The following is a 24929-nucleotide window of genomic DNA, read 5'->3' on the forward strand; positions in this document are numbered from 1 at the left end:
AGTTCGGGACAGCTTGGTCAGCCGTACGCCGGCGAAATATGACGGTCGACCGGAACTCGATCTCCACAGCCTTAGGCTTCTGCCTCCTTCCATCGGAACTCCTCGAGGACATTTTTCTCCGTTTAGCACTGCCTGAGATTCTCCGTCTGAAATCGGTTTCCAGAAATCTCAACACATTCATCTCCCGAGACGATTTCCGGCGAATATACGACTACAGGTCCACATCCGAGACCTGGATCTTCCTCTTCAAGAAAAGGTTTCCGCGAGATTCCGTTCTCCACGGCTTCTCCGATCGATCCGGCCGATGGTTCAAGATTCCGATCGCCAGAGCTTTCTTTCATGTTGTCAACCCCGGAGAGGATCTATATTTCTTGACCGCGTCCGGCGATTTCTTCCTCTTCGCCTCCAACTATCACAGAGAACTCATCGCGCTTAATCTCATGAAGAACACCGTCAAAAGAATCCCGTCCAGCCCCCTCGGCCCACGTGGCACGTCTTCCTGGAGGCGGTCCGGTCTGAAGCTAATTGCCGGCCCACCCGGTTCCGACACCTTCTTGTTTTTATTCGCCGAGCTGTACCAAAACCGGCCGTTCTTATTCCGCTACTCTTCAGAAACCGACACGTGGCAATCGACGGAAGCAGTAGACGCCAATGTGCACAGTCATACGGTCAACGGCGACAAAAAGGCGGTTGTCCTCAGCGTCATCCACCGCCGCGGAGACAGCATGATGCTCTCAATCGACCCGCACGGCGACAGACCAGCTGTGTACCGGCCAAGATTTGACGGAGGGGCGGAGGAGGCCTTGGCGGTGGGTCTCGTCTCCGGCAGTTCTCCGGACAGGTTACACGTGTATGGCGACGGAAAGATGGTGGTAGTGAGGTCGGACGGCGAGAATGTGGTCACCGGCGGAAGGGTGTTCCGGTGCGTAGAGGTTTGGGGCTTGACCGCGGATGGGGGCGGCTGGGAGTTCGTTTCAAGGGTCCCGGAGAGGTTGCTTGAGACGATTAAGAAGCCTTATGGTGCGATGATGGGGTGTTTAGAGGAGAGAGATGGAGTCGTTAGAGTGGTTTTACTGTCTAATTACAAGGGATCATGGGACATAATCTGGTTATCTTACGGAGTAGTGAGCGGGGAGTGGAGGTGGGTCCCACTGCCCGATTGTGGGACCAAGGAGCTTAATATGGCTGGGATTGCTATATCATCTGGTCTTAGACTTTTATCGTCCCGGTACTGACTCTCACGAGTGGCGGCAATTAGTGGCTTTGCGAGCGTCGCTAGCATTCCTTAAACCCCATCCATCCAGAAGGTTCACAGTTCCAAGTTCAAATCCCTCGAGAGTCCACCCTCGGCCTCCCGACATGAAAAAACCTCACTAAGAAATGCTCTTTTCAGCCTCTTTCTTCCGCGGAGCAAATGTTGGTCTGTACAAAAGCTCCTGCACCGCTTCAAACCACAGACCCGCTTCTTCTCTCTCCTCCCATCTCAAAGCCCAAGAAACCCAAACTACATAACCTCTTTATCCCCCAACAAAACCAACGGGTCCTCCTCAAAACCGCCAAACATGTTTCCTCTTCTCTCAGTGCTACCAATTTCGTGGATAGCTCAAATCTCAACTCTCAGATTTCTAATATGTGCCTTCAAGGCCGATTGCAAGAGGCTCTCCAGCTCTTAGGTTCTTCTGAAGAACTTGTTGACGAGGAGACCTTGATTTCTTTGCTACGGCTATGCCAATTCGAGCGCTCTATATCCGAAGGGAGTCGGGTGTACGCCCACATAAATTGCAAGTCCGCTGTGAAGTGTTTCAGCAGAAAGCTGGGAAACGCTTTGTTGAGCATTTTTGTGCACTTCGGTAACCTCCTTGAGGCCTGGCTCGTGTTTGGGAGAATGGAAGAGAGGGATATTTTCTCCTGGAATGTGATGTTGGGTGGGTATGCCAAAGCGGGCTTCTTCGATGAAGCCTTAAATTTGTACTATCAGATGTTGTGGGTTGGAATTAGGCCGGACTTGTACACGTTTCCATGTGTTTTGAGGACTTGTGCGGGAATTCCAGATTTGGTCAGGGGCAGGGAGATCCATGTTCATGTAGTTAGGTTTGGTTATGAATCAGAAATTGATGTAACTAATGCATTAATAACCATGTATGCTAAGTGTGGTGATATTCGTAGTGCAAGAAGATTGTTTGATGGAATAACACAGAAAGATCTTATTTCCTGGAATGCAGTGATATCAGGTTATATTGAGAACGGGAGATGTTTGCAAGGGCTTGAATTGTTTTCTATGATGCAAGCTCGTCTTGTGGATCCCGATGCTATGACGATGACTAGTGTAATTTCAGCTTGTGAGGTAGTCAGTGATATGAGGTTAGGTATGGTGATTCATGGGTTTGTGACAAAAACTGGCTTCGTGCACGATGTTTCAGTATGTAATTCTTTGATTCATATGTATGTCGGTTCCAAGAAGTTGGAAGAGGCTGAGCAAATATTTGTGAGAATGGAGTCCAAGGATGTGATTTCCTGGACAGCTATGATATCTGGATATGAGAAGAATTTTTTTCCTTCAAAAGCTGTGGAAGCTTATGAGAAGATGAAGTTGGAGAGAGTTGAACCAGATGAGGTTACACTGGCAAGCGTCTTGTCTGCTTGTTCATGTTTAGGCCTTTTGGATAGAGGTATTGAGCTCCATGAACTAGCAAGGAAGAGACGAATTTTGTCATACCCTATGGTAGCAAATATGCTCATAGATATGTATTCCAAATGTAAGCGTGTGGATAAGGCTATGGAGATCTTTAGAAGGGTCAGTGCTAAGAATGTTATAACATGGACTTCGATGATATTGGGCTTCCGGATCAATGGTAGGAGCTTTGAGGCACTCAATGTATTTCGGAAAATGCTGTTTGAACTATCACCTAACATAGTTACGTTGGTTGTAGTCCTCTCTGCATGTTCTAAAATTGGGGCTTCAACGTGTGGTAAAGAGATACATGCCTATGCATTAAGGAATGGATTAGCATTTGAAGATTTTCTACCAAATGCGATATTAGACATGTATGTCAAATGTGGGAGAATCGAAATTGCAGAGAAGCAATTTAAGATACATGGAAGTAAGGATGTTACGTCATGGAATATCCTGCTGAGTGGCTATGCTAGGCAGGGGTATGGCTCCCTTGCCATCGGACTTTTCAATCAAATGATTGAAACAGGTGTTGACCCAAATGATATAACCTTTCTTGCACTCTTATGTGCTTGTAGTAGGTCTGGGATGGTTAGTGAAGGTCAGGAGTATTTCAATTCTATCAGCCAACAGTACAATATCATACCAAATCTGAAACACTATACTTGCATGGTTGATCTTCTAGGTCGCTCTGGTCATTTGAAGGAAGCACATGAATTCATACAACAGATGCCAATAAAGCCAGATGCTGGTGTTTGGGGGGCTCTATTGAATGCATGTAGGTTGCATCGCCAGGTAGAGCTCGGACAACTTGCAGCTCAGTCTATCTTTGAAATGGATTCTCAGAGTGCTGGTTATTATGTTCTGTTGTGTAATTTGTATGCTGATAATGGGAGGTGGGATGAAGTTGCTAGAGTGAGAAAACTGATGAGAGAGGGGGGGCTATTTGTTGATCCTGGGTGTAGTTGGGTGGAAGTTAAGGGGGCTGTTAATGCTTTTTTAAGTGGAGATGAATCGCACCCCAAAATAAAGGAAATCCATGCAATATTGGATGGCTTTTATGCCAGGATGAGAACAGAGGTTTTTGATTCTCCCGAAAGCAGTCAGGTGGATGTGCTTGAAATGTCAAAGGCAGAAATCTTTTGTGGGCACAGTGAGAGATTGGCTGTTGGTTTTGCTCTCATCAACACAATCCCTGGGACTCCAATTTCAGTCACAAAAAATCTCTATATGTGCAGTAGCTGCCATAACACAGTCAAATTCATCTCCAGGATTGTTCGGCGAGAAATAACTGTTCGGGACACTGAGCAGTTTCACCATTTTAAAGATGGGACATGTTCTTGTGGGGATAAGGGATACTGGGGTCGGCGAATCTAGTAAAGAACTGTGAATATGGAAACATCAATGCTGCTCATTTACGAGTTCTACATCGCTTTACGTGAATCCAAAGCAAAATTTGTACGCTTTGTCTGAAAATTATAGCAACCAGCAGACTTCACAAGAGGATGAAGCTGAACGCCTGTATCTGCTAACTTTTGTACTATCACAGAAAACCTCATTGTACTTTTGTGTATTCATGTGCACTGTTCTGTCTATGGAATTACAACTTAAATTGGTTAAGAGCTCCATTTGACATCTAATCAAGGATATGAATGTAAGATGATGGCCGTTGCTACTGTTGCTGCTTTTACCTGTTGAGAGATATGAGCAAATTAAAACACCAGTAGAAATTCTTATAGCTGGTTTTGGCTCGACTGTTTCATTTGCAATATGTTAGTTCATGTGTCAACTGTAGTGGATCTAAGAAAATTGCCTGGACTCAGTTAAAAAAGGAACTAGTATCTTCTGCTTCTTCTTCCCGGCTTCACTAAAAAATGACTGCAAATGGTAGGTATTACGTGATTCCAGATGACTGGAAGAGAAGCACGGTCGAGTGACCACAACAATCATTTTCTTGGCAAAAATCGATGTTTCTTAACTATTAATTTTGGGGTATCTTTTGTTAAGGAATAGTCCCACGTGGATTAATGAGATCAAATATCTTGAGTTTATTAGTTGGAGAAGAGGTCTCTAAGTGGTTATCATTTTGGAATAGGCCTTAGACCCAATTTCACATGGTATCAGAGCAGGTACTCATATGTTAAGATAAGTCCCACATGGATTATTATGCAAATTTCACATAGTATCATACTTAGGTTCTCTGAGGTCCTTAGATTGACTCAATCAACTCATAAAGATGTTGTAGTTCTATCATCTTCTAGTTTTTTTATGTCCTATTCTTATTTTCTTGTAAATATTTTTTTTTTCATAAACATGTTCCATCTTCCAGTTTTTTTGCAAGTTTTCTTAGTAAGTTAATTTTTAAAAGAAGATAAGGAAGACTCTTACAACACTCTCATAGTAAGAAGTCTCACATAGCCAGAACTAATATGGTGGATTTTTACAGGAGTCTCACAGAAGAGTCTCAGTTTAAAAGTGTTTTAGTTATATTAGTTTTCTATTTATATTGACTTGTTTAATTATGCTAGGACTTATTTTTAAGTGTTAGAATTTGGGTGTAATTGGAACAAGGGTAGTTTAATTGTAATTATAGTCTACAACTTTCCTCTATTATAAATAGGGGGTTCATGTATTTAAATTACATTAATTCAATGAAGTATTTCTCTTTTTACATAAATTCAACTCGGTCAACCCACAAAGATAATGTGATAATTTTCTGATATATTATCACTAGCAGTTTAGGTTTGTATTTATCTTGTTTTTTCCTTTTTTTAGTCCCAATACCCATTATTTACTTTGTGTTTTCACCTCTATACTGAGTTTTTCATATTGTATTTTATATATTGGCAGAAAGATATTCGAGTCTACTTTTCCAAAGAAAAACAAATTTTGGCAATCAAAGTTTTCTACAAAAAGAAATCAATATTTGAAGTAGTAAATGCTAGATTGCAAGAGAGGTTCGAGCAGTAACTGATGGCTTCAACTTTCGAGCCGGCTTATGCCACCTAGAACAAGACTTTACAGGGAGAATTATATATCCAAAGAAATATTTGTAAGACTATTTTCTTTTATTCAAGCAATTCTCAATCTGAGTTTTCTAGATGGAGATCTTGAAAGAGTCAATGGTCGCCGGCCAAAGAAGAAAGAATACTTAGTTCGGCCAAATTATAGATTCCGATATCTATCATATTATTTTTTTAAAAATAAGTATATTTTATGAACATATATTATACCTGGATAAAAGGTATTGAAGTCTAGTTTTATAAGGAGAAATTTTAAAAGATTCAAAAACAAATATTTTTATGCCAAATTTTATATAAAATTAAAGATACTTGAGTCTATTTTCTTGATCAAGAAATCGTTTGTGATTTTGAGCTATATTTTTGGAGATATTGATATCAGAAGCATTAAAGCTTCCTTATTCAGGGATAGACTCGCACCAAATTATTTCATGTGTCCTTATTAAGAATTTTCATTATTTGGTATGCGTTATTTGGGCATTGGCCCATATCCATTGTTGCTATTATGTGTCTTTGACTGAGACATTATTATGGAAGGACTCGTCTGTTACTAACTATTGTCAGCATTGGTTATCCTGATGAAGATTTGAATAAAGAATAATGTGGCCCCATCATTATCTTCCTTTAATTCCCATTATCGTGTTATTTTTATGGTGAAGTTTTACATGAGTCTCACAGAATGAGGTCTCACAAAAGAGTTTCAGTTTAAAGGTGTTTTAGTTATGTTAGTCTTATATTTATGTTGAGTTATTTAATTATGTTAGGATTTATCTTTAAGTGTTAGAGTTTGGGTGTAATTGGGACAAAGGTAGTTTAATTGTAATTGAACTCTACTACTTTCCTCTATTATAAATAGCGGTTCATGTACTCAAATTACATTAAGTCAATGAATTATTTCTCTTCCATAATTTAACATTTTATAATCAAGGTTCACTTGGTTGCCAACATGACATCTATGACCATTTTCATTTACAATTAGGTTAGAGCGTAAGGGGCCCTCGAGGGAGTAATTACCATCGTCAACTTTTTATGTTGTCTTCCTATTTAGATATGTTACCTTGTGATCACTTAGTCCCTCTCAACTTCTGGAAAAAACTTGCCATGAGTAGGAGAGCTAGATGAGAAGCAGTCATGCCATGCTTGGCTACTACTTTCAATTTGTCATATTCGCCTTGGGTTCAGAAGATCCTAAATCATACATTCACCTCCTTTTGGATCTTGACTTACAAACTCTTAATTTTTTTATTTGCAACTTTCAACTCTCAATCTCCCACTTTGTTCTACATCCTCTCGCATCTTTTTATGTTTTTTGAAGCCCTCACACCTTAAAAGCTTAAATTTTCTTCATTGGTTCATGCAAAAGCTCTATGGAAAACCTTAATGCAGCAATTTTGAAGTTATTTCCAAGGCCAAAGACTTTAGAGCACATTAATGTTGATTTGCTTGAGGGGTTGTGTCCTCTATGAGATTTTGAAGCTTTCATGATATTTATATTTTCATTTATTTGTTGAGGTTATTGCATTGGCATTACATTTGAAAGTTGTTAGAATTTCAATGCCTATAAGAGGTTGGTGATGAATCAGATTTATTGCCCCATATCGTTGTTCTTGCAGTTCTCAATTTATGTTACAACCATACATTGTTGTTCTTAGTTTGCTATTCAACTATACAAGAATCTACTTCATTGATAACCCAATCAAGATTGATGATCCTATATAAGAGATGTTAGTTATTTTATTGGTTAGAAAAGAAGGGCGATGTCCAAGAAAAGGGCAAGGAGAAGTAGGAAGAGGAGAAATTTAAGGCTGTTTTTCTTACATACGAGGAAGAATTTGTCATTCACAAGAGGTTTTATATTTGGACCCATTAGAACAAACGAGTTTATCTTGGACTCGTTCAACACCAATACTCTTTTAATCTTGCACATGACTTCAACTAGTTTACAAAAGTTATAGCACTTGGTTGTTGTATGACTTTGCCTCTCGTAGACCCACTATTACTAGTATGTTAGTTTTCTATCTTGAGTTGGTATACAAGTGGGTAATGTGGGTGCGAGGCTTTTAAGGAAAATTGAATGAGAGCACTTTAATGGTCCCACTTACTCGTATGGATAACTATTTTTGGGCTTTTATTGAATACCAAAAACTTGTTACCATTGCTATGTTGAGCTCTTATTCAAGTTTTGTTACTTGTTACTACTTGATGTATTGTGTCGTGTTGTACTGGTCAACTTTGGTGTTTTAGTTTTTTGTGATGCTAGGTGTTTCAAAGGATGCAAATCACTCTTTGATTTTCGACTCTCTATTATCTTAAGAGATCAATCATTTTTATTTTTCTCTTAGAACTCTATGTTTTTTTTTTTTACTTTTAAATATCTTATGTGGTTTGAACTTTGTCTCTAAAAAACTCTCCAAGCTTTAGGAATTGAGTGCATCAATCCCTTAGTTGGAGTTTGTTGGGTTGTTTTTTTAGTTTTAAGTGTACAAGTGATTTCGTCTTACTCTCATAAAAGTTGGTGATTTTCTAATGTTACCCTTACAAGTGATTAATTTTTTATTGTCATTAGGTGGTTGTAGATTTGTCTAAACAATAATTAATCAATTTGGGTTATCTCTAATTGAAAGAATATATATGGGTGAAATTGTTCTTCCCACATAGTTGTATTCAAGTTCTTCTATTTCGTGATTGTTGTTGTTACTTTATACCTAGAAACAACTAAATGTATTGAATTCAGATTTTCTCATAAATCCTCTTTATTTGTTTTACTCGTTTTGTCCAATTAGACGTCTTAAAGTACAATCAATTAACAACGAGAGATAAAAGAAGTTGAACAATGAAAGATCCGAAGAACTTATATCATATCCAAAGTTGAGATCGACACTATTTATCCCCAAGTTGAGGAGAAGAAAGAGTATAAAAGTATCGGTGTTAAAATAGTAATTAAACAACTATTTTTATAATTAAAAAATAATAATAACAATTTTTATTGTCACAACAAATAATTTTTATTGTCGAAACTCGAGGCGGAAACATAGGATTCCATCCAGGGCGGGACCATGAGACACTGATAATCATAGAAAAGAAGCAGATGAGGATGCATGGAAGAGGGCGGAGGTACATTCTTAGAGGTTAGTTTTGCTCAACCAGGGGTGGTCCCATTTTCGACGGCCATGGCGGAATCCCACCATGTGGCTTGCCAACTCAATTGTCACTCACTCAAGGCAGTCATGTGCACGTCCTCCTAAAGCCCAAGCCCAACCGTCTCATCTCTCTCTCGGCAGCGTTGGGACCAGCAACAGCGATACCATGGCCCCGAGGGCCGGGGCTCACATCTGGTGCATGTGTCCGACCCGTAGTTTCAGCTGACAGAATCACGTTGCTTCCTTACATAGATTTTTGTGGGGCTTCTGGACCATCTCGATTATTCAAGTCATTTTAAGTTTATAGTGGAAAATTAGGCAGTGAAAACTTATTCCATATTAAGGTCGTCTATACAGTATGTAAAGAATCACTAGATCGTAACATTGTGACATGTGACCGTCATGACCTGTCCCCCCCCCCCACTAGCGTGGCTACACACCCATCAATTATTTATTTAAAGTGGGTAATGCATGTACATAAATGGTAAAGCTCTAAGTGCAACTTCAAACTGACTTCTTAAAAATGGTGGATGATGGTTACCAGGACCGAAAAGGAACTGTTTCAAAGCTTCAATAATTAAATGAATATACTTTGGCTTCTTCGCCACTAATCTCACGTCCTAAATCAAATTAAGAATAAGAATATGTGAAAATCGATTAGAGTATGTTCCATCGTTTCTTTCATCTTTGATCGTTAAACAATTAGGGAGGCGAATGATGACGGATGAATGATATGGAGCTGATTAGAGTACCTACCGCATGAACATTATATAATCTTTCCCATTTTCTGATAAAGACATGGATGATATAGATTTCGTATATTATATTTGGTAGAATGCTCGGCTGGGCGACTGGAATTGACCCAAAACTCGGACGCTCTCCATTATAAAAAATGATTACTCCATCAACCATCTTTCATCAGGGTTTCGAACAAAAACTGGAGTTTCCTTCTCTGCAACGATTAAAAAACTCTCGTCTGGATACATGTCAAGAAATCGCAAGGGCCTAAAATGGAGTTGGTGAAACACAGCGCTTCTGCAGTCAATTCATTGAGAGTTTTTACGTTTGTGTTAATTCGTGTTTAGTGGGTCAAAACCCTTCAGTCTGGATAAAGATAAAACCAAGGGAACTAATCACACTTTCGAAGATATATTTTTTATTATTATCAGAGACGCTACGTCGTTAAGTGGTCATTTTCAGAGATGAACCCAGAGAAAGGCTGAAAGCCGTATTAAAATAAAGATTTTCGAAACGACGACATGATGAATACAAAATTCATGAATTCGAAATGCTACTCGAGCATCTGTGCTGCAGCGCCCTGGATATAATTTAAAAACAGAAATGAAATTTTGCTTCAGGTAAAAACTAAAAATTGAGAACTAACCGGCCGGTGGGAACATAATAAACTGAAGTCCGCGGCCAAATGCAACTCTCAAGTCCCAACAGTCAGTAGAGATAATTTCAGAAAAACAAGGGTCCCGCCGCATTCATTTCCCTCGATTAAGACCTTACTTGGGCCGTCAATGTCACTCGCTATTATCTCTGCGATGTATCCCAGCGACTGGAGAGGCATTCGCTTCTCGGTTTTCACGGGAAATTCTAACTCACCGGTATCTCTTTATTCCGCGTTTCTCCTCTCGTCATTTCTTCGTATCCAGTAACTGATCGTCAAGTGAAAACGATGAAGCCTTGCTGCGTTGGCCCTGTTTTAATGAATTTGGGGGGTTGATTGAGATACTGCTCCATAGGAAAAAAATCAGTCAATTCTGGAGGGAAAAAAACAAGAAGGGAGTTTTTCCCGTGGTAGGTTTTGAAAACGGAGGGGAGCGATTATGAGGGGTGACGAGAGAAAGGAAGTCATTTCCAAGGGGAGACTGAGAGGGCTGCGTGCGGAATATGGACCTGGTCAGTCCGGCCCATTTTGCTGGCTTCACTTACCATGGGGGCTCTCAAACTCCGATATTTGAACTTCTCGGGAAATGATAAAATGTTAAATAATAAACCGTGAATCTCGCGAGGTTGCTACGTGCATGGCCTCCCATGGATGCACCCATGCATCCTTTGACAGCGGCAGGTAGCCGGGTATTCACCCCCTCCATGACTCATCACCCTCGCTCGCTCTCTCTCTCTCTCTCTCTCTCTCAAGTAACAAAACCCACCCACCTTCCCTTTCCGCTTCTTACCCATTAGCTTTCCCTCCCAAAGTATCTTCCCCTCACTGTCTCGGACGAAAAGAAAAAAAAGCAAATATAAAGTCTCCATTTAGATTAGATATGCTTCCCCGACATTAACAGTCGGAAATATCCGCCGCCAATAAGGAAAAAATGAGCCCGTACCAAGCCGGCGTCTCTACCAGCGGAGGTGGCAGCAGCAGCAGCTGCTCGCCGCCCCCTTCCTCATCCAAACTGGTGGAGATTGATGGTTTGCTAGCCGGAGCTGGTTACCGCGTCCGTTCATCTGATCTGCGTCACGTCGCCCAACGCCTCGAGCGTCTCGAATCGGCAATGACCAGCGCCCCTGAGATCACTCATCTCGCATCGGAGACTATACATTACAACCCCACCGACCTCGTCTCCTGGGTCGACTCCATGCTCTCCGAGCTCCATCCTGATGTGACTACTCCCCTCTCCGATATAGCCGCCCCTCACGATTTCCCCGATCTCCCTTACATGGACGATCATCTCGCGCCGTCTCAGGAGCTGGACTCGTGGCAACAGCCGGACGCCGACGTGCCTCCCCAACACCTGTCCTCCGCCGTGGAAGAAGAAGAGGATTCCGGTATCCGGCTCGTTCACCTCCTCATGACCTGTGCGGAGTCGTTACAGAAGGGCGACGCGTCACTCGCCGGCACTCTCATAGAGGAGATGCGGGTCCTTCTCACGCGCGTCAATACCGGTTGCGGCATCGGGAAAGTCGCCGGCTACTTCATCGACGCTCTCAGCCGCCGTCTTTACACGCCACAAGCCACCTGCGCGGGTTCCGCCGTCGAGAACGAGATCCTCTACCACCACTTTTACGAAGCATGCCCCTACCTCAAATTCGCTCACTTCACGGCAAATCAGGCCATCTTGGAAGCGTTCGACGGCCACGAGTGCGTGCACGTCATCGATTTCAATCTGATGCACGGCCTCCAGTGGCCCGCCCTAATCCAGGCGCTGGCCCTCCGGCCGGGAGGCCCTCCTGTCCTCCGTCTCACCGGGATCGGGCCCCCTTCACCAGGCCGCGACTCCCTCCGAGAGATCGGCATCCGACTGGCCGAACTCGCCAGATCCGTGAACGTGCGATTTACCTTCCGGGGCGTGGCGGCCTCGCGGTTGGATGACGTCATGCCTTGGATGCTGCAGGTGGATCCCAGGGAGGCGGTGGCCGTCAATTCGGTGTTCCAGCTGCATCGGCTACTGGTACCGGACGCGGCGCGGAGCCAACCGATCGAGTCGGTGCTGAGCTGGATGCGGAGCTTGAACCCGAAGATCGTGACGGTAGTCGAGCAAGAAGCGAACCACAACCAGGCGGAGTTTCTGGACCGGTTCACGGAGGCGCTGTACTATTATTCGACGATGTTCGACTCGCTGGAGGCGTGCGGGCTGCCGCTGGAGAAGGCGGTGGCGGAGATGTACATCCAGCGGGAGATCTGCAACGTGGTATGCTGCGAGGGTGGGTGCAGGGTGGAGCGGCACGAGCCGTTGGCTAGATGGCGGGACCGCATGAGTCGGGCAGGGTTCAGACCGCTCCACCTGGGGTCCAACGCCTTCAAGCAGGCGAGCATGCTGTTGACCTTGTTCTCCGCGGAGGGCTACTGCGTGGAAGAGAAAGAGGGATGCCTCACACTTGGGTGGCATAGTAGGCCCCTCATAGCCGCATCTGCTTGGCAGGCTTGCGGACCCCACGACGATCAAGCGTAAAAACGCTCTCAAGTTCTCTCTTTCTTTCCCCTGTTTTTTTTTTTTGTTCTTCCGCCAAATCGCGTATTACAGCAGCCGGGTCTGTCTCTGTCATGATAATTTTTGTTTCCCTCTACTACCTTTATTAGCTGAATTTTGTGAAAATAATGAAAATATGGATGAAAGGATCCCCCCCCCATACATCATTTCAATTAAATAATAAGAATATGATGTAAAAACGGTCGATATCCGAAAACCTAGTGTCAACCGCCACTGACTCGATGGAACGAGTTCAACGGCAACCAAATATTGAAGAAAAAGCATTCGGCTTCTGTAATAGTCGCAATCTGTTTCAGCAATTAATGAGAGAACACTTTTTATAGAGAAACCGGTAGAAGACTGGCACGGAACGGTTTTACAGACCGAGAGTGGAGTAAAGATTCGATGTAATTCTCTTCTTCCGCTTGAAGAGGATTGGCGTAGGTTCAGTGGATGGGCCTAACATGTGTCGTTTGGCCCGCGTCGGAGGGAGAAACCGCTCTGACTCCAAAGCCAGATGACGTAGCTTTTGTTAAAAAACCAAGGAGAGAATGGGTCGTTGGAAAGGAACTGAGTTTTGTGACCGAGTTGACAGCGATTGGTAGGACCGATTAGAGAAGTGAGAAGCCGGGTCACTGTTGCCGCATATGTACCGTTATTTTCAAGTTGGCAAAAACGAAGCCCCTAAGAGCAGGGTACGATGGATCACAACTGTCCATGGTGACCGATCTGAGAGAGGGTGGCCGACTGGACGAGGGCGCTAAGCACGACGTGACTCGTGAGAGTCCGACCGAAGAGATGACTGAATTGACGCGTCAAACGAAAACGATTCCCGTGGCCCACAAATTAAGCGCGGTATCCCTTGATTGGCCGGGGAAAGGGTGGCTCACCATTCAACGTCCATCACGGCTGCTTTACTGGATTTGTACCACGGTAATTGGTAATACTAATCTTGAACTAGTAATAATTGCGAATTGCAAAACCAGCAGCTCCTAGTGTGTATTCATTCACGTGTGATCGGTCCCCTGGAGTCTGACACCGTGGGCCAACTTTGGCAGAGGCCAGAGACTAGAGTGGGATCAATGTAGTAGCTCACGTGCAGCCAGTCTCTCCCTTGGGCCCACCTCAGATGGCAACTCCCCACCTGCCACGTCCAAAATTTCTTAGAAATGGAGACCACCTGAAAACCAGTCCGGAAATCATTTCAAACGGCCTTTTACTTTTTTGACCTTTTACAGTTGCACTCGTAACACTTGAACATGTGATGTAGAGCAATAGAGAGCAAATTGAACACGTGATGGCCCATATCGACTTTTGGAATTCCCACGTTCGTTACTGGGAACCCAACGACGAAAACGAACGTGGCAGGTCGGTTCTCTTATTTCATGATTGTGAAAATAAATACTCCTTTCCTTCTTTGATGACCTCAGGAGTACTTTTCTTCTTTTTTTAATTTCATCTAATAATTACCAGGGATGCATCTCAGCCACTCATCAAAGTTTGAGGTCAAATTGATCTCCAATGGTCATCTTCTATGTAGAATGAATGCAACTCCACTTACCCCATATGATACGTGCCAAAAATCCAAGTTCAAATTATCCCCATTTTTTTTTAATCACATAGTCTAAAAAAATACTAATCTCATATGATACATGTCTTTTTAGTTATGCTAAGATGATGTTAGGGGAGGAGGGAGGCGGTCTTGCTCAAGATGTGAGGCATCCCTGTCAGATACCATCCATGGTCCAATATTAGCCAAACTTAATAAAACCACTTAAAGGCTCGGTACAATTAGATTTTTGTTGGGTATATGACTGAAGTCCCACATTGACTAGAAGTGGGGAGGATCATGGATATATAAGTGTGAACACTATCTCTATTGGTATAAAGCTTTTTAGGGTAAAAGCCCAAAAACAAATCCATAAGGGTTTAGGCCCAAAGTAGACAATATCATACCAATTAGTCTTGTCTTTTAAAAAATTAAATTTAGTATAAGAAATTCTGTTATTTTAATTTAGGTCCCTTATTTTCTTTGATTGAGTTTCCGTTTACTTTTAAATCTTTTTCTCTTTAGTGGGTGCTTGAAATTTGAATCATTCGGCTGTCAATATGGAGATCAAAGAAACGTCTAATCTTAAACATCAATTTGATTACCTGATTAGCTCGGTCGTGAGCATCAATCAAGTAGTCTTCTCTACACGAATGAACCCCTGCATTTAAGAATAAGAGTAATAATATTTCAACAGCCAATCTCTCGCTTGTTCTTTAACTCATAGATTACTTGGATCAGAAGGTGAAGCAAAAACGATCACAACAATGGCGGATGGGGACCGCCGAATGGGTAACCCAAAATACACAATGAAAGACATTTTCAAGCGTCATGTTGTGACTCACGAACTACCGCGACAGTTCGATGTAAATAGTGAAATTAGTCTTTAAAGTAATATGATCTCTCTGTCGATGTGCAGATCATCTCAATTACCAGCCGTATAGTCAACATTCAACAATGAGCGGAGATTTGCTGCGGAATTGTGTAGAAAAAGATTTGAAAAATCATGTTTGAAATGTTACAGGAGGGAAATGGTCTCCTCGAGGCCTCTGAGAAATCATGTTTGAAATGTTACAGGAGGGAAATGGTCTCCATCTCTGATATTTTCTGAAAGGACATCATTACTTCCAAAGCTTTCGACAAGCAATCCCACTGCTTACATGGAGGAGTACAGAGCTGCTTCAATTCAACCCCAAAGACAACTCCTTCAATTGAAGAGTAAGACAACTAAGAAGATGATAGATCTGATCATTGTCCTGGTGTAATGTATCTTGAACAATGAATTCATGAAGAATACCATTCACTTCAATGGCACTGTAACCTGGGAATTTATCGATTCCCTGTTTCCCCATTTGAGCTCTTACTCTCCTTGCGTCGTTCCATCTGCCTGCTTCCGCATATATGTTGAAGATAAGCACGTGGGCTCCCTCTTCCATTGGTGCCGTTTCAAGAATTTTCCTGGCAATCTTCTCTCCAAGTTCCACCTTCTGGTGAACTCGGCAAGCAGCAAGGAGGGATCCCCAAATGACCAAATTAGGTTCAATGGGCATGTCATCAATGAATTTGCTTGCTTCTTCTAAAAGACCTGCTTTACCGAGAAGGTCCACCATGCACCCATAATGCTCAATTCTTGGAGCAATATCATGGACACAAGCCATAGAATTAAAATATTTATAACCTTCCTGAACCAAACCTGAATGAGTACATGCGCAAAGCACTGCTGTGAGAGTAACATGATCAGGTTTTATTGACCCTAATCTTTCCATCTGGGTAAAGAGATCAATAGCCATCCCTCCAGTTCCATTCAGAGCAAGTCCTCCAATTACGGCATTCCATGAAAAAGTATCTTTCACAAGCATATTGTCAAACACTAATAAAGCCCTTTCAATACAGCCGCACTTGGCATACATATCGACCAGGGCGTTTTCAAGACATAAATCTTGTTTCACATTGTTCTCTTCTATGTAAGCATGGATAGATATACCCTGATCTAATGCACCCATCTGAGAACAAGCGGATAACAAACTAACCAGAGTAATTTCATTTGGCTTGATCCTAGAAAGGTGCATTTCTTGAAACAGGGCAAGGGCCTCCTTGAACTGGTTGCCTTGCACATAGCCTGTTATCAGAGCTGTCCATGAGAAAACATCTCTGTCTGGAGTCTGGTGAAAGATAGTTAGAGCTTCACCTGGATCTCCACACTTCATGTACATGTTCATCAAAGCATTCCTAGCAAATATATCAAACTTAATTTTGTGTTCTGTTATGTAGTTATGAAGAAGTCTTCCTTGCAGAAGATCACCTACTTGAGCACAAGCTGATAATGCACTGACAACAGTTATTTCAGATGGTTCTACACCTGAGTGCTCCATTTGCCAAAACAATTCCAAAGCTTCTTCAGCAAGTCCACTCTTACAAAGTCCACTAATTAAAGCATTCCATGAAATGGTATTTTTTGCAGGTGTCTTCTTAAAGATTTCTATTGCACTTGACAAACTTCCGCATCTAGCATACATATTCACGAGTGCATTGCAAACAGGTAAATCAGAATCCATCTTATTTTCCACAATATAGGAGTGAAACCAGCGGCCTTTCTCAAGATCTTGCAATTGCGCACATGCAGAAAGTAAGCTCAAAAGAGTAACCTTGTTTGGCTCCACAGCTTCCATTTTCATCTGGTCAAATAAATGAAATGCTTCCCTATAGCAGGCAAACTGCACATATCCAAATATCATAGTTGTCCACGAAACAACATCTCTTTCAGGCATTTCATCAAAAACTTCTCTTGCAAGTTCGATTTTCCCACAACTGGCATATAGATTGACCAACCCAGACATGACTATCATGTTCGAATTGAAGCAGCATTTTGATATTTGGCCATGAAGAATCCGTCCAGTTTCAATTGATCGAAGCTGAAAACAGGCTTTAATCAAAACTGGGTATGTGTAGTTATCTGCAGAGAATCCTCTCAGTAGCATCTCCTTAAAAATGGAAAGAGCATCTTCAGGGGCCTGGCTCTGTGTGTATCCCCTGATCATGGAGTTCCACAAAAATACGTTTGGCTGATGAATTTGATAGAAAATTCGACGAGCATAATCCATTCTGAAATAGATAGAAGGAACGGTGAAGAAAGCAATGATTCGGCCTACTACGAACGCGTCTTCGATAAGCCCAGTTCTGATCATCAAGGCATGGATTTGATTCACTTCCTTTATTGTGGGGCAGCTGTCGAGAATAGAGATGACTTTGTTCTGGAGTTCTTCTAGCCATTTTGTTCTGGGTGCTGCTTTGGGCCGAAAGTATAGATAGCTCATGAAATATGAATCGTTTTAAGAATCAGCCATGGGCATTGGCGACCAAAGGATCCAACATTCCAATCTAGTAGCCTAAAAAACCTTACCCGTGTTCATATATGCATTAGAAATTTCAAATTTATGATAGAGAAAGACAACGCGACCATTGAACCAGAAAATGCCTAGAAGAACATGTTGATTGCTTGTGTCTGGACTCTGGACAAGCCTGATACCTTGCAGGCGCCCGTCTCCATGTCCAACTGATCGAATTTACCTGTTTGGGTTGCGCGTACGTCAACGATTCAACGAAAACGTTCTTTCATGAGGTCGCCACAGCACACCCTTCCCTTGTTTGGACAAGATGGATAAAACATAAAAGGGACTCGAAAGACTACAGCAATACATTTTATCTCTTATTACAACAGTAGTTACATCAAATACATCGGACACAACAACACAAATCAATCTCATGAACAGATGGGACCTTAGAAACATGACTGGATAAAAGCTCCAGTATCTAAGAGTATTCTACTATGGGCGTTTATTAGGCCACTCTTACTGGCACTCAGCCAGTGCAATTTGAATAGAACTGAAGTACATCATATCTTCACTGCTTTCTTGAATGCTTTTGTGTATGACCTAATGGATGCCTTAGCAGACTTGTTTGTCATTACCAGATGGTTAACATCTACATCGTCATCTTCATCATCAATCACCGATGGCTTTTTTCCAATGCAATCCACTCCTTTTCTCATTCCCAAAATCATAGAAGGAGATGATGGAATGGGCCTGAAGGTCCTAGCACTTTCGCACCGAACGAGTCCCTTCCCCTTGACAGTTTTCACTCCTCCAGTTTCCTTTCCTTCACAGCTCTTCTTACTAATGGAACTTCTATGAGCACTGACAGCTTCGGTAGCATTCTTGGTTTCCATATTTCTGGTACTTTCTACAGCCTCTGGCTTTGCCTCGTCGTTTTCTTCAGCTGCACCAAGTCCCAACGTTTTAATGTTCTTCTGTTGATTCTTGAGGTTCAGCTTTTGAGTTACTTCTTCAGTCTTGCTCTCCTTCTGCTCATCATTATTTGGAGAAGGTAGATCTGAGAGCGAACTCTCCTGTGTGTTGTCCAAAAGCATTTTAAGCCATCTCTCCACATTACCCTTTCCAATTTGTTTCCTGTAGTCTTCGTCTTCTTGCTTTCTTGGGCTGTGTGGAACCGATCTAGATTTCTTCCGCCGTTCATTAGCTCTAAAATTTCCAGCTCCCAGCGTTAGCTTCTGGAGCTCTTCATCAAGTTGAATTTCTTCGAGCTGCTCCTTGTCTTTATCGTTCATGGATTTCCTCTTTTGCTCTTCATCTTGTTTTTGTTCTCTCTCTTCACAGGGCGATACACTGCTTTGAGATACCTTCTGCTCTTCCTCCAAGAACAGTCTTAGTTCCTTCTGTAAAGGTAATAACTGAAGATTCTCATCAAATCTTTCTTCACATTGGTCATCAATTCGTGATCTTTTTCGTACTTGCTCAGTGTAGAAAGGCCTCAGTTGACTCTCAACTTCATCTCTCTGTTTCAGTCTCTTCTGGAGTTCTTTCTTAGATGAATCACAAATTGCCTTTTGTGCTTCTAATCTTGCTGCTAGAGTGCTGTTTGCAGCCTGGGTCAACCTAATTTGCTCCTTATACACAACACTCCTGAAAATGACAAGCAAAACAATCATAACAACTTGAACAAATGAAAACAATCCTTGAGGAATTACAGCTTGGCAACAAGAAATCTTACTGGTGCATGGCGTCTCGAATCATCTTCTCAAGAGAAGCTTTGTATGAAGATTGAGCTTCAGCCAACCTCCTGCATTTTTCAGATCTTCTCCTACGCTTTATAAGTGTCAATTCTAACTCTTGAAGAGTAAGCCTTTCCACTTCATTTCTCTGCTTCAGTTCACCCAATTCGTTTTCCAACTTCTCTATCTCTAATAGCTGTTTTTCCTTCTCTTCTCTTAGCTTGAATGAATCTCTAGCCATTGCAATGGCCAGATATTGGTTACTAAATTTGTCAGAATTTTCATTTTCCTTTGACATGCTTGGCCTGAATCGCTGAATTGCCTTGCAGGGAGTATCATCTTCTTCAGCAGTGAGTTTCTTTAAACCTGATTGACTTTCGATATGTTAGTAACAATATTCTTTGAAAAGATTCAAGAATACCAGAATGTAGAATCAATGTCTTCTACTAACCAAAAGAAGGGGAGTTTGATCTTGGATTTCTGTTCAGATCAATAGACCTAAGAGCTATTGAATCCATCTCTCCTTGTGTGTACACAATGGCTGCCGGAGCAGGACCGAACTTTTGCTCTGTTTCAATGAAATGCTGAGGAAAACTATGAGACTCCACCACTTGTGAGCTACTCAGCTCTTCATTCTCACCTTCTAAGAACAACCATGAAAATGCTCTATTCCTGTAAAGTTTGTCCCAAAAGACCATTTTAGAATTTACCTCTTTTGAGTGTTCATTCACAGAATAAAATCATCAGTTTTTGAGTTGAACCAACCAACCTGTAATCCAAATTTGTGGATGCAAATATTGAAATGAATTGGTTTATAGATAAACCCAATTGGAGATCCCACCATGGAACAAGAAATTCCAGCTTGTCATGCTTTTTTCGACTGACTTGCCACTGCAGTATCCTGAGATTTCTGGGAACTGTTTTTCCTCCTCCTGTAACAAGAGAAGATTGATCCCATCAGAAGGATGAGGCTATATGTAAGAAAGAGGAGAAGAGGAATATTTAAGAGGAATTTGATAATTACTCGAGCAAGGAAACCAGTGGTCAATATCCCAAGCAAGGGGAGAACCCATATCTGCATGGAAATAAAGCACGTTTCCATATGGATCTACTCTAAATTTTGTTGGATCAAAGCCAGCATTCCTGAAAATTGAATAGCAAAAATACAGAACAAGAGTCAAAATAAAGCATCTAGTGTCAAACTTCGTTCTTATGGAAAACTCGGTGGCCAATGTATGCACTCACCCTAGATGGTTGAGTTGCTTCCACAAAACGTTGACATAGTGCCTGGGATTCATCGATTGTTGTTTATTATGATCAATAATGGGAAATAGCTCACTCAAATCTGATGCCATCAAACTCTGGAAAAAAAAATAAGTTAGTTCTAAGAGAAAGAGACCCACAACGACAAACATCAAACTTCGAACTAACAGATTTCTTAGACCTGTGCATCATTAAGTCTCCATGCCCATCTCTTACATTACTAGCATTTCGTCAGAACCATAAACTAAGGAGATTTTGGAAGAACGACTTTCATGCATGATTATGTTCGACAGGAGTTGGAAAAGTAAAAAGAGAGGATGCTGACAGCAGGGGGATTAGGAATTCAGTCACAAATCCAAGTCGACGAGTACCCGAAATCTGTAAGGAGCAAAGGGAAAAAACACAAATTTCTCGAATTTAAACGAATTTTCCTTTAATTCGACACGCCGAATTCTAATACCAAAAGCCATTCAAGAAACACCAGGTTTAGCTTCATATGTGATATTCACAGAGAAGGAGATGAGCAATTCAAAATTAGCCAAAGACCTGGAGTGGGAACAATTTTGTCAAAATCCTTACAGAACCCCAATTACGAAGAAAAGCCAAGTTCAGAAACAGCTGATAGAGTTTAATTGTCATTTAATCCACAGACATCATGGACAAGCTACACGGAAACATGAAAAACCCTAGAAGAAAAACCTTGATTAGCATTTCTCTCAAACCAAACCAATCGAAGAGATTCGTCGCCATAATGCAAAACACTCCGCCTACGGGAAAGGGCACAAAGAGGCAAAAGAAGAAAACTCAGAGATTGGAAGAGGAAAAGACGATCAACTGATCTTACATCTTGAGGGTGCAAACTGTAAGGAGTGTAAGAGAAAGGAGGGCCTTGCTGGAACGGGTTGCCGAGATGTGGTTGTCGACACAGCTTGGCATAAGCTTTAGGGTACCCCAGTCCTTGGTCGACTTCCATTTCTTCTTCGGTGAAGCGAAGTCCGGCAACCATGTCGGCCAAAGTCAGTAATCGTCTCCCTAGACGAAAAGCAGAAAGAAGAAGAAAGAAGAACAGTCAAGTCAGGAAGTCGAAAATATTCTACAAGTATTTGAAGCACCCAACGGTCGATTTAGTTTGAACCCGGTACCATTTGTGTTTGAACTGGGGCTTGCCATGTCAGCTGGGCGTGGGCGGTGCAACGGCCAATTTAAGCCAGTCAATCACTTTCAGTAGGTTTGACGTATAAACAAAAACGAGAAATTTTATAAGGAACAGGAAAAAGATTAAATGCCCGCTCCAAATTGACTATCCCCCGTTGGGAATTTTGAGATTTCTTAGCAGAGTTTCAGATTCGACTCGTATAAATGAACAGTTTTAATGATGGCTCAGGAAATCCCGACTGATTCAAAAAGCATGGTTGAAAATCTTGCACGTATCAAAATCACTGAAAACAAATTTTCTCTTCGTCTCCATCTTCGGTAGTATTCGCTTTGTAAATGCAATGGAGGGTCTCAGTTCTTTCGATCAGGTAAAAGGAATAATGTCTGAGTTAAAAGTTGAAATGGAGAAGGATAACGAAGTAAAACTTCTGGGCATCGTTTCACTCCGCGGCTCTGGTTTAAATCTTCAGTTTGAAAAAAAATTAATACAAAAAACAACAAAAAGCAATGATTCCTTCAATCATTACACATCCAAGTCAAACGGAAAGAGGGGAGAAATAACGGAAACAGCTCATCTTCTTTAAGAACCTACAAAGAAGGGGAAGCACAAATCCACATCATACAGCAACACCATATGATTCAAATTTCCCTGGGTAGTTATCCTCACTTTATACTATCTTGAATCTAAGGCTTTTCAGTGTCATAATGTTTGGTCTTCTGAACTTGGAGCATCATCCTATTCAGTTGGAAGAGTCGTACTCGTGTCCACTTCCTTGGTTCTAAATCTCACAGACACTTTGACAAGTTTGAGAGCCACCACCATCACCGAACAATGGTGTGCTCTGATCTTCTGACCCTGACCGATTATCAGAGGCAAGGTATTGAGGAGCGGGTCTGCATCATCTCCTACCAAACGATAACAACGGTATTTGGTGTTGGAATGGCTTCTTTTTAATATGCAATGTTACGCCTTCGTTAACAAACCGGTTTTTTGGCGCAATGGTTAATAACATGGTATCAGAGCATGTGGTCTCGAGTTTAAGTCCCATTCCCGTTTGTTTTGTCCCCGCATAGGTGGGACTTTGTCTTTGGCCATCCCCGTTAATAACATTTGGAAATAGCTCTTTGAAATTTCTTAATAAAGCTGGGATATGTGAGAAGTAGAGATCCTCTCAACTGGTCAATTCTCTTTCTGCCGCTAGGAACAAAGTTGGGAATTTCACTTAAATACCTATTTAAAATAAAATATTTTTAAAAATACCGACGTCATCAAAATATTTTCTAAAACTACCCAACTTTGACCGGTCAAATGCCTATGTGTGCAGTCAAAAGCGATACATAAGTTTTGACTGTTTATGTGTCGCCACGTCATCTGTGCAGTAAACATAGATCAACACGTCATCTGCCACATCATTATTTTACCATGTTATCTGCCACGTAAGCTGACACATCATTAAATAAAAATTAAATAATCCTCATTGTATTCCACCGTATTGTTTTTCAAAATAAGTTATTTTAAATGCCTTATGTGTCTCCTCTCATCGTTCTCCTCTCCTCTCCTCTCGCCCTCTCGCCGCCACCGCTCAGCCTCCTCTCCTCTCCTCTCCTCTTGCCCCCTCTTCTCTCCTCTCACCCCCTCTCCTCTCGCTCTCTCGCCGCTGCCTTGCCTCGGCCTCCTCTGGCCTTGCCGTCTCTCCTCTCGCTGTCGTCGCTTGGCCTCGACCTGCTCTCCTCTCCTCTTTCCCCCTCTCCTCTCGCTCTCTCACCGCCGCTCGGCCTCGGCCTCCTCTGGCCTTGCCCTCTCTCCTCTCGCTGCCGTCCCTCAGCCTCAGCCTCCTCTCCTCTCCTCTCCCCCCCTCTCCTCTCCTCTCCTCTCCCCCCTCTCCTCTCCCCTCTCGCAGTGCCTGCTGCCGCCGCTCCCCACCGCTCGGCCTCAGACGCCCCCCTCTCAATTAAAAAATTAAAAAATTAAAAAATATTTTAAATCTATAATAAAATATGTTAAATTAGTAAGAGTAATTTTTTTAAATTAATTATATATTTATTTTATTTTTAATTAGTTTAAATATAAGGTAATAATAAATTTGAAAAAAAACGTATTAATAAATTTGATTTTTAAACTCAAAATAAATTTTAAATCGATAATAAAAAGGTGTTAAAATGGTAAGGGTAAGATTTTTTATAACTTATTATTTTAAATATAAGGTAATAAAAAGTGTACTGGTACATTTATTTTTTAAACACAAGTAAAATTTTTATATTTTTTCAGTTAATAAATATTTTTAATTGATAATAAAAGGTGTTGTAAGATTTTTAATTAACTAATATATATTTTTAATAATTTATTATTTTGTAAATAATATGATAAAAATTATACAAATAAATTATATTTTTAAACTCTAAAATAATTTTTAGGCTTCAAGACATAACATTTATTACTTTTCCCAAAGATAAATGTCCATAGATATTAGGTAATAAAAAATGTATCCGATTTTTTAATTTTTTTTAAAAATTAATTTTAATTTAATGACATGTCAGTTTACATGGTAGATGACATGGTAAAATAATGACGTGTCAGCTTACGTGGCAGATGATATGGTAAAATAAATGATGTGGCAAACGACTTGTTGATCTAGTTTATTGCTTATGTGTCGCTTTTGACTGCACACATAGGCATTTGATTGGTCAAAATTGGGTAGTTTTAGAAATATTTTGATGATGTCGGTATTTTTAAAAATATTTTATTTTAAATAGGTATTTAAGTAAAATTCCCAACAAAGTTCCATCAATACACCTCTCACAGATAGGGATGGGCCAAAAGTAATTTACTTTCTAATAGAATATTAGAAAAAAATTATATCGCGTAAGTCGGTCAAAGAAAAAAAAATGCACGAACAGTCCCTAAATTTTGTTTTATTATTATTAAGTTGTCATTTTCTGAGTAAGGAGGCTGGTCGTGTGTGTCCAGGTTTGGTGGTCCCTAACACTTAGGTAATTGACCTTGTTTGTAAACTATTTAATTAGGATACGTTAGTCGTTACTTGGCAAAACCAAGATATAAGAGTGTTAGATTTTAGAAGACGACTTTTCGCGCCTTTTGCTTTTTCAAAATATCGTCCTTTCTACTTCCAGCTTCTGAAAAA

At 41.3% G+C, this 24929-nt stretch overlaps 5 protein-coding genes across 5 annotated transcripts; 3 read left to right on the plus strand and 2 right to left on the minus strand.

Moving 5' to 3' along the window:
- LOC137946729 (uncharacterized) lies at positions 1-1235 on the plus strand. The gene has a single exon (XM_068793041.1). The coding sequence runs from the start codon at positions 39-41 to the stop codon at positions 1233-1235; it is 1197 nt and encodes a 398-aa protein (XP_068649142.1). The 5' UTR covers positions 1-38.
- LOC137945610 (pentatricopeptide repeat-containing protein At1g15510, chloroplastic-like) lies at positions 1194-4366 on the plus strand. The gene has a single exon (XM_068791555.1). It carries the CDS (start codon positions 1415-1417, stop codon positions 4046-4048), a length of 2634 nt encoding a protein of 877 aa, XP_068647656.1. The 5' UTR covers positions 1194-1414; the 3' UTR covers positions 4049-4366.
- A 6635-nt stretch (positions 4367-11001) lies between these two features.
- Positions 11002-12913, plus strand: LOC137945616 (protein SLENDER RICE1-LIKE 1-like). Its single transcript, XM_068791561.1, has one exon. It carries the CDS (start codon positions 11156-11158, stop codon positions 12731-12733), a length of 1578 nt encoding a protein of 525 aa, XP_068647662.1. The 5' UTR covers positions 11002-11155; the 3' UTR covers positions 12734-12913.
- Positions 12914-15212: 2299 nt separating this feature from the next.
- LOC137945613 (pentatricopeptide repeat-containing protein At2g22410, mitochondrial-like) lies at positions 15213-17620 on the minus strand. Its single transcript, XM_068791557.1, has one exon. The coding sequence runs from the start codon at positions 17612-17614 to the stop codon at positions 15482-15484; it is 2133 nt and encodes a 710-aa protein (XP_068647658.1). The 5' UTR covers positions 17615-17620; the 3' UTR covers positions 15213-15481.
- A 368-nt stretch (positions 17621-17988) lies between these two features.
- Positions 17989-21674, minus strand: LOC137945880 (uncharacterized). The gene is made up of 7 exons (XM_068791950.1): positions 21476-21674; positions 20614-20729; positions 20393-20511; positions 20138-20300; positions 19820-20040; positions 19368-19734; positions 17989-19279 (listed from the first exon to the last, which is right to left on the minus strand). Exons 1-7 carry the CDS (start codon positions 21635-21637, stop codon positions 18193-18195), a joined length of 2235 nt encoding a protein of 744 aa, XP_068648051.1. The 5' UTR covers positions 21638-21674; the 3' UTR covers positions 17989-18192.
- Between the last annotated feature and the right edge of the window lie 3255 nt (positions 21675-24929).

This window comes from Aristolochia californica, unplaced genomic scaffold (genome assembly GCF_029961685.1).
Source record: "Aristolochia californica isolate CCGP_79_NKW_82.1479 unplaced genomic scaffold, dmAriCali1.0.hap1 SCAF_12, whole genome shotgun sequence".
NCBI lineage: Eukaryota > Viridiplantae > Streptophyta > Magnoliopsida > Piperales > Aristolochiaceae > Aristolochia > Aristolochia californica.

Excerpts from the sequence above, each read along its gene's own strand:
- LOC137946729 (XM_068793041.1), top strand. The coding sequence starts at position 39 with ATGACGGTCGACCGGAACTCGATCTCCACAGCCTTAGGCTTCTGCCTC.
- LOC137945610 (XM_068791555.1), top strand. The coding sequence starts at position 1,415 with ATGTTGGTCTGTACAAAAGCTCCTGCACCGCTTCAAACCACAGACCCG.
- LOC137945616 (XM_068791561.1), top strand. The coding sequence starts at position 11,156 with ATGAGCCCGTACCAAGCCGGCGTCTCTACCAGCGGAGGTGGCAGCAGC.
- LOC137945613 (XM_068791557.1), bottom strand. The coding sequence starts at position 17,614 with ATGAGCTATCTATACTTTCGGCCCAAAGCAGCACCCAGAACAAAATGG.
- LOC137945880 (XM_068791950.1), bottom strand. The coding sequence starts at position 21,637 with ATGGTTGCCGGACTTCGCTTCACCGAAGAAGAAATGGAAGTCGACCAA. Across the intron at positions 20,301-20,392 it reads CCACTGGTTTCCTTGCTCGA|GAGGAGGAAAAACAGTTCCC; the intron begins GTAATTATCAAA and ends CTCTTGTTACAG. Across the intron at positions 20,041-20,137 it reads TCCACAAATTTGGATTACAG|GAATAGAGCATTTTCATGGT; the intron begins GTTGGTTGGTTC and ends CAAACTTTACAG.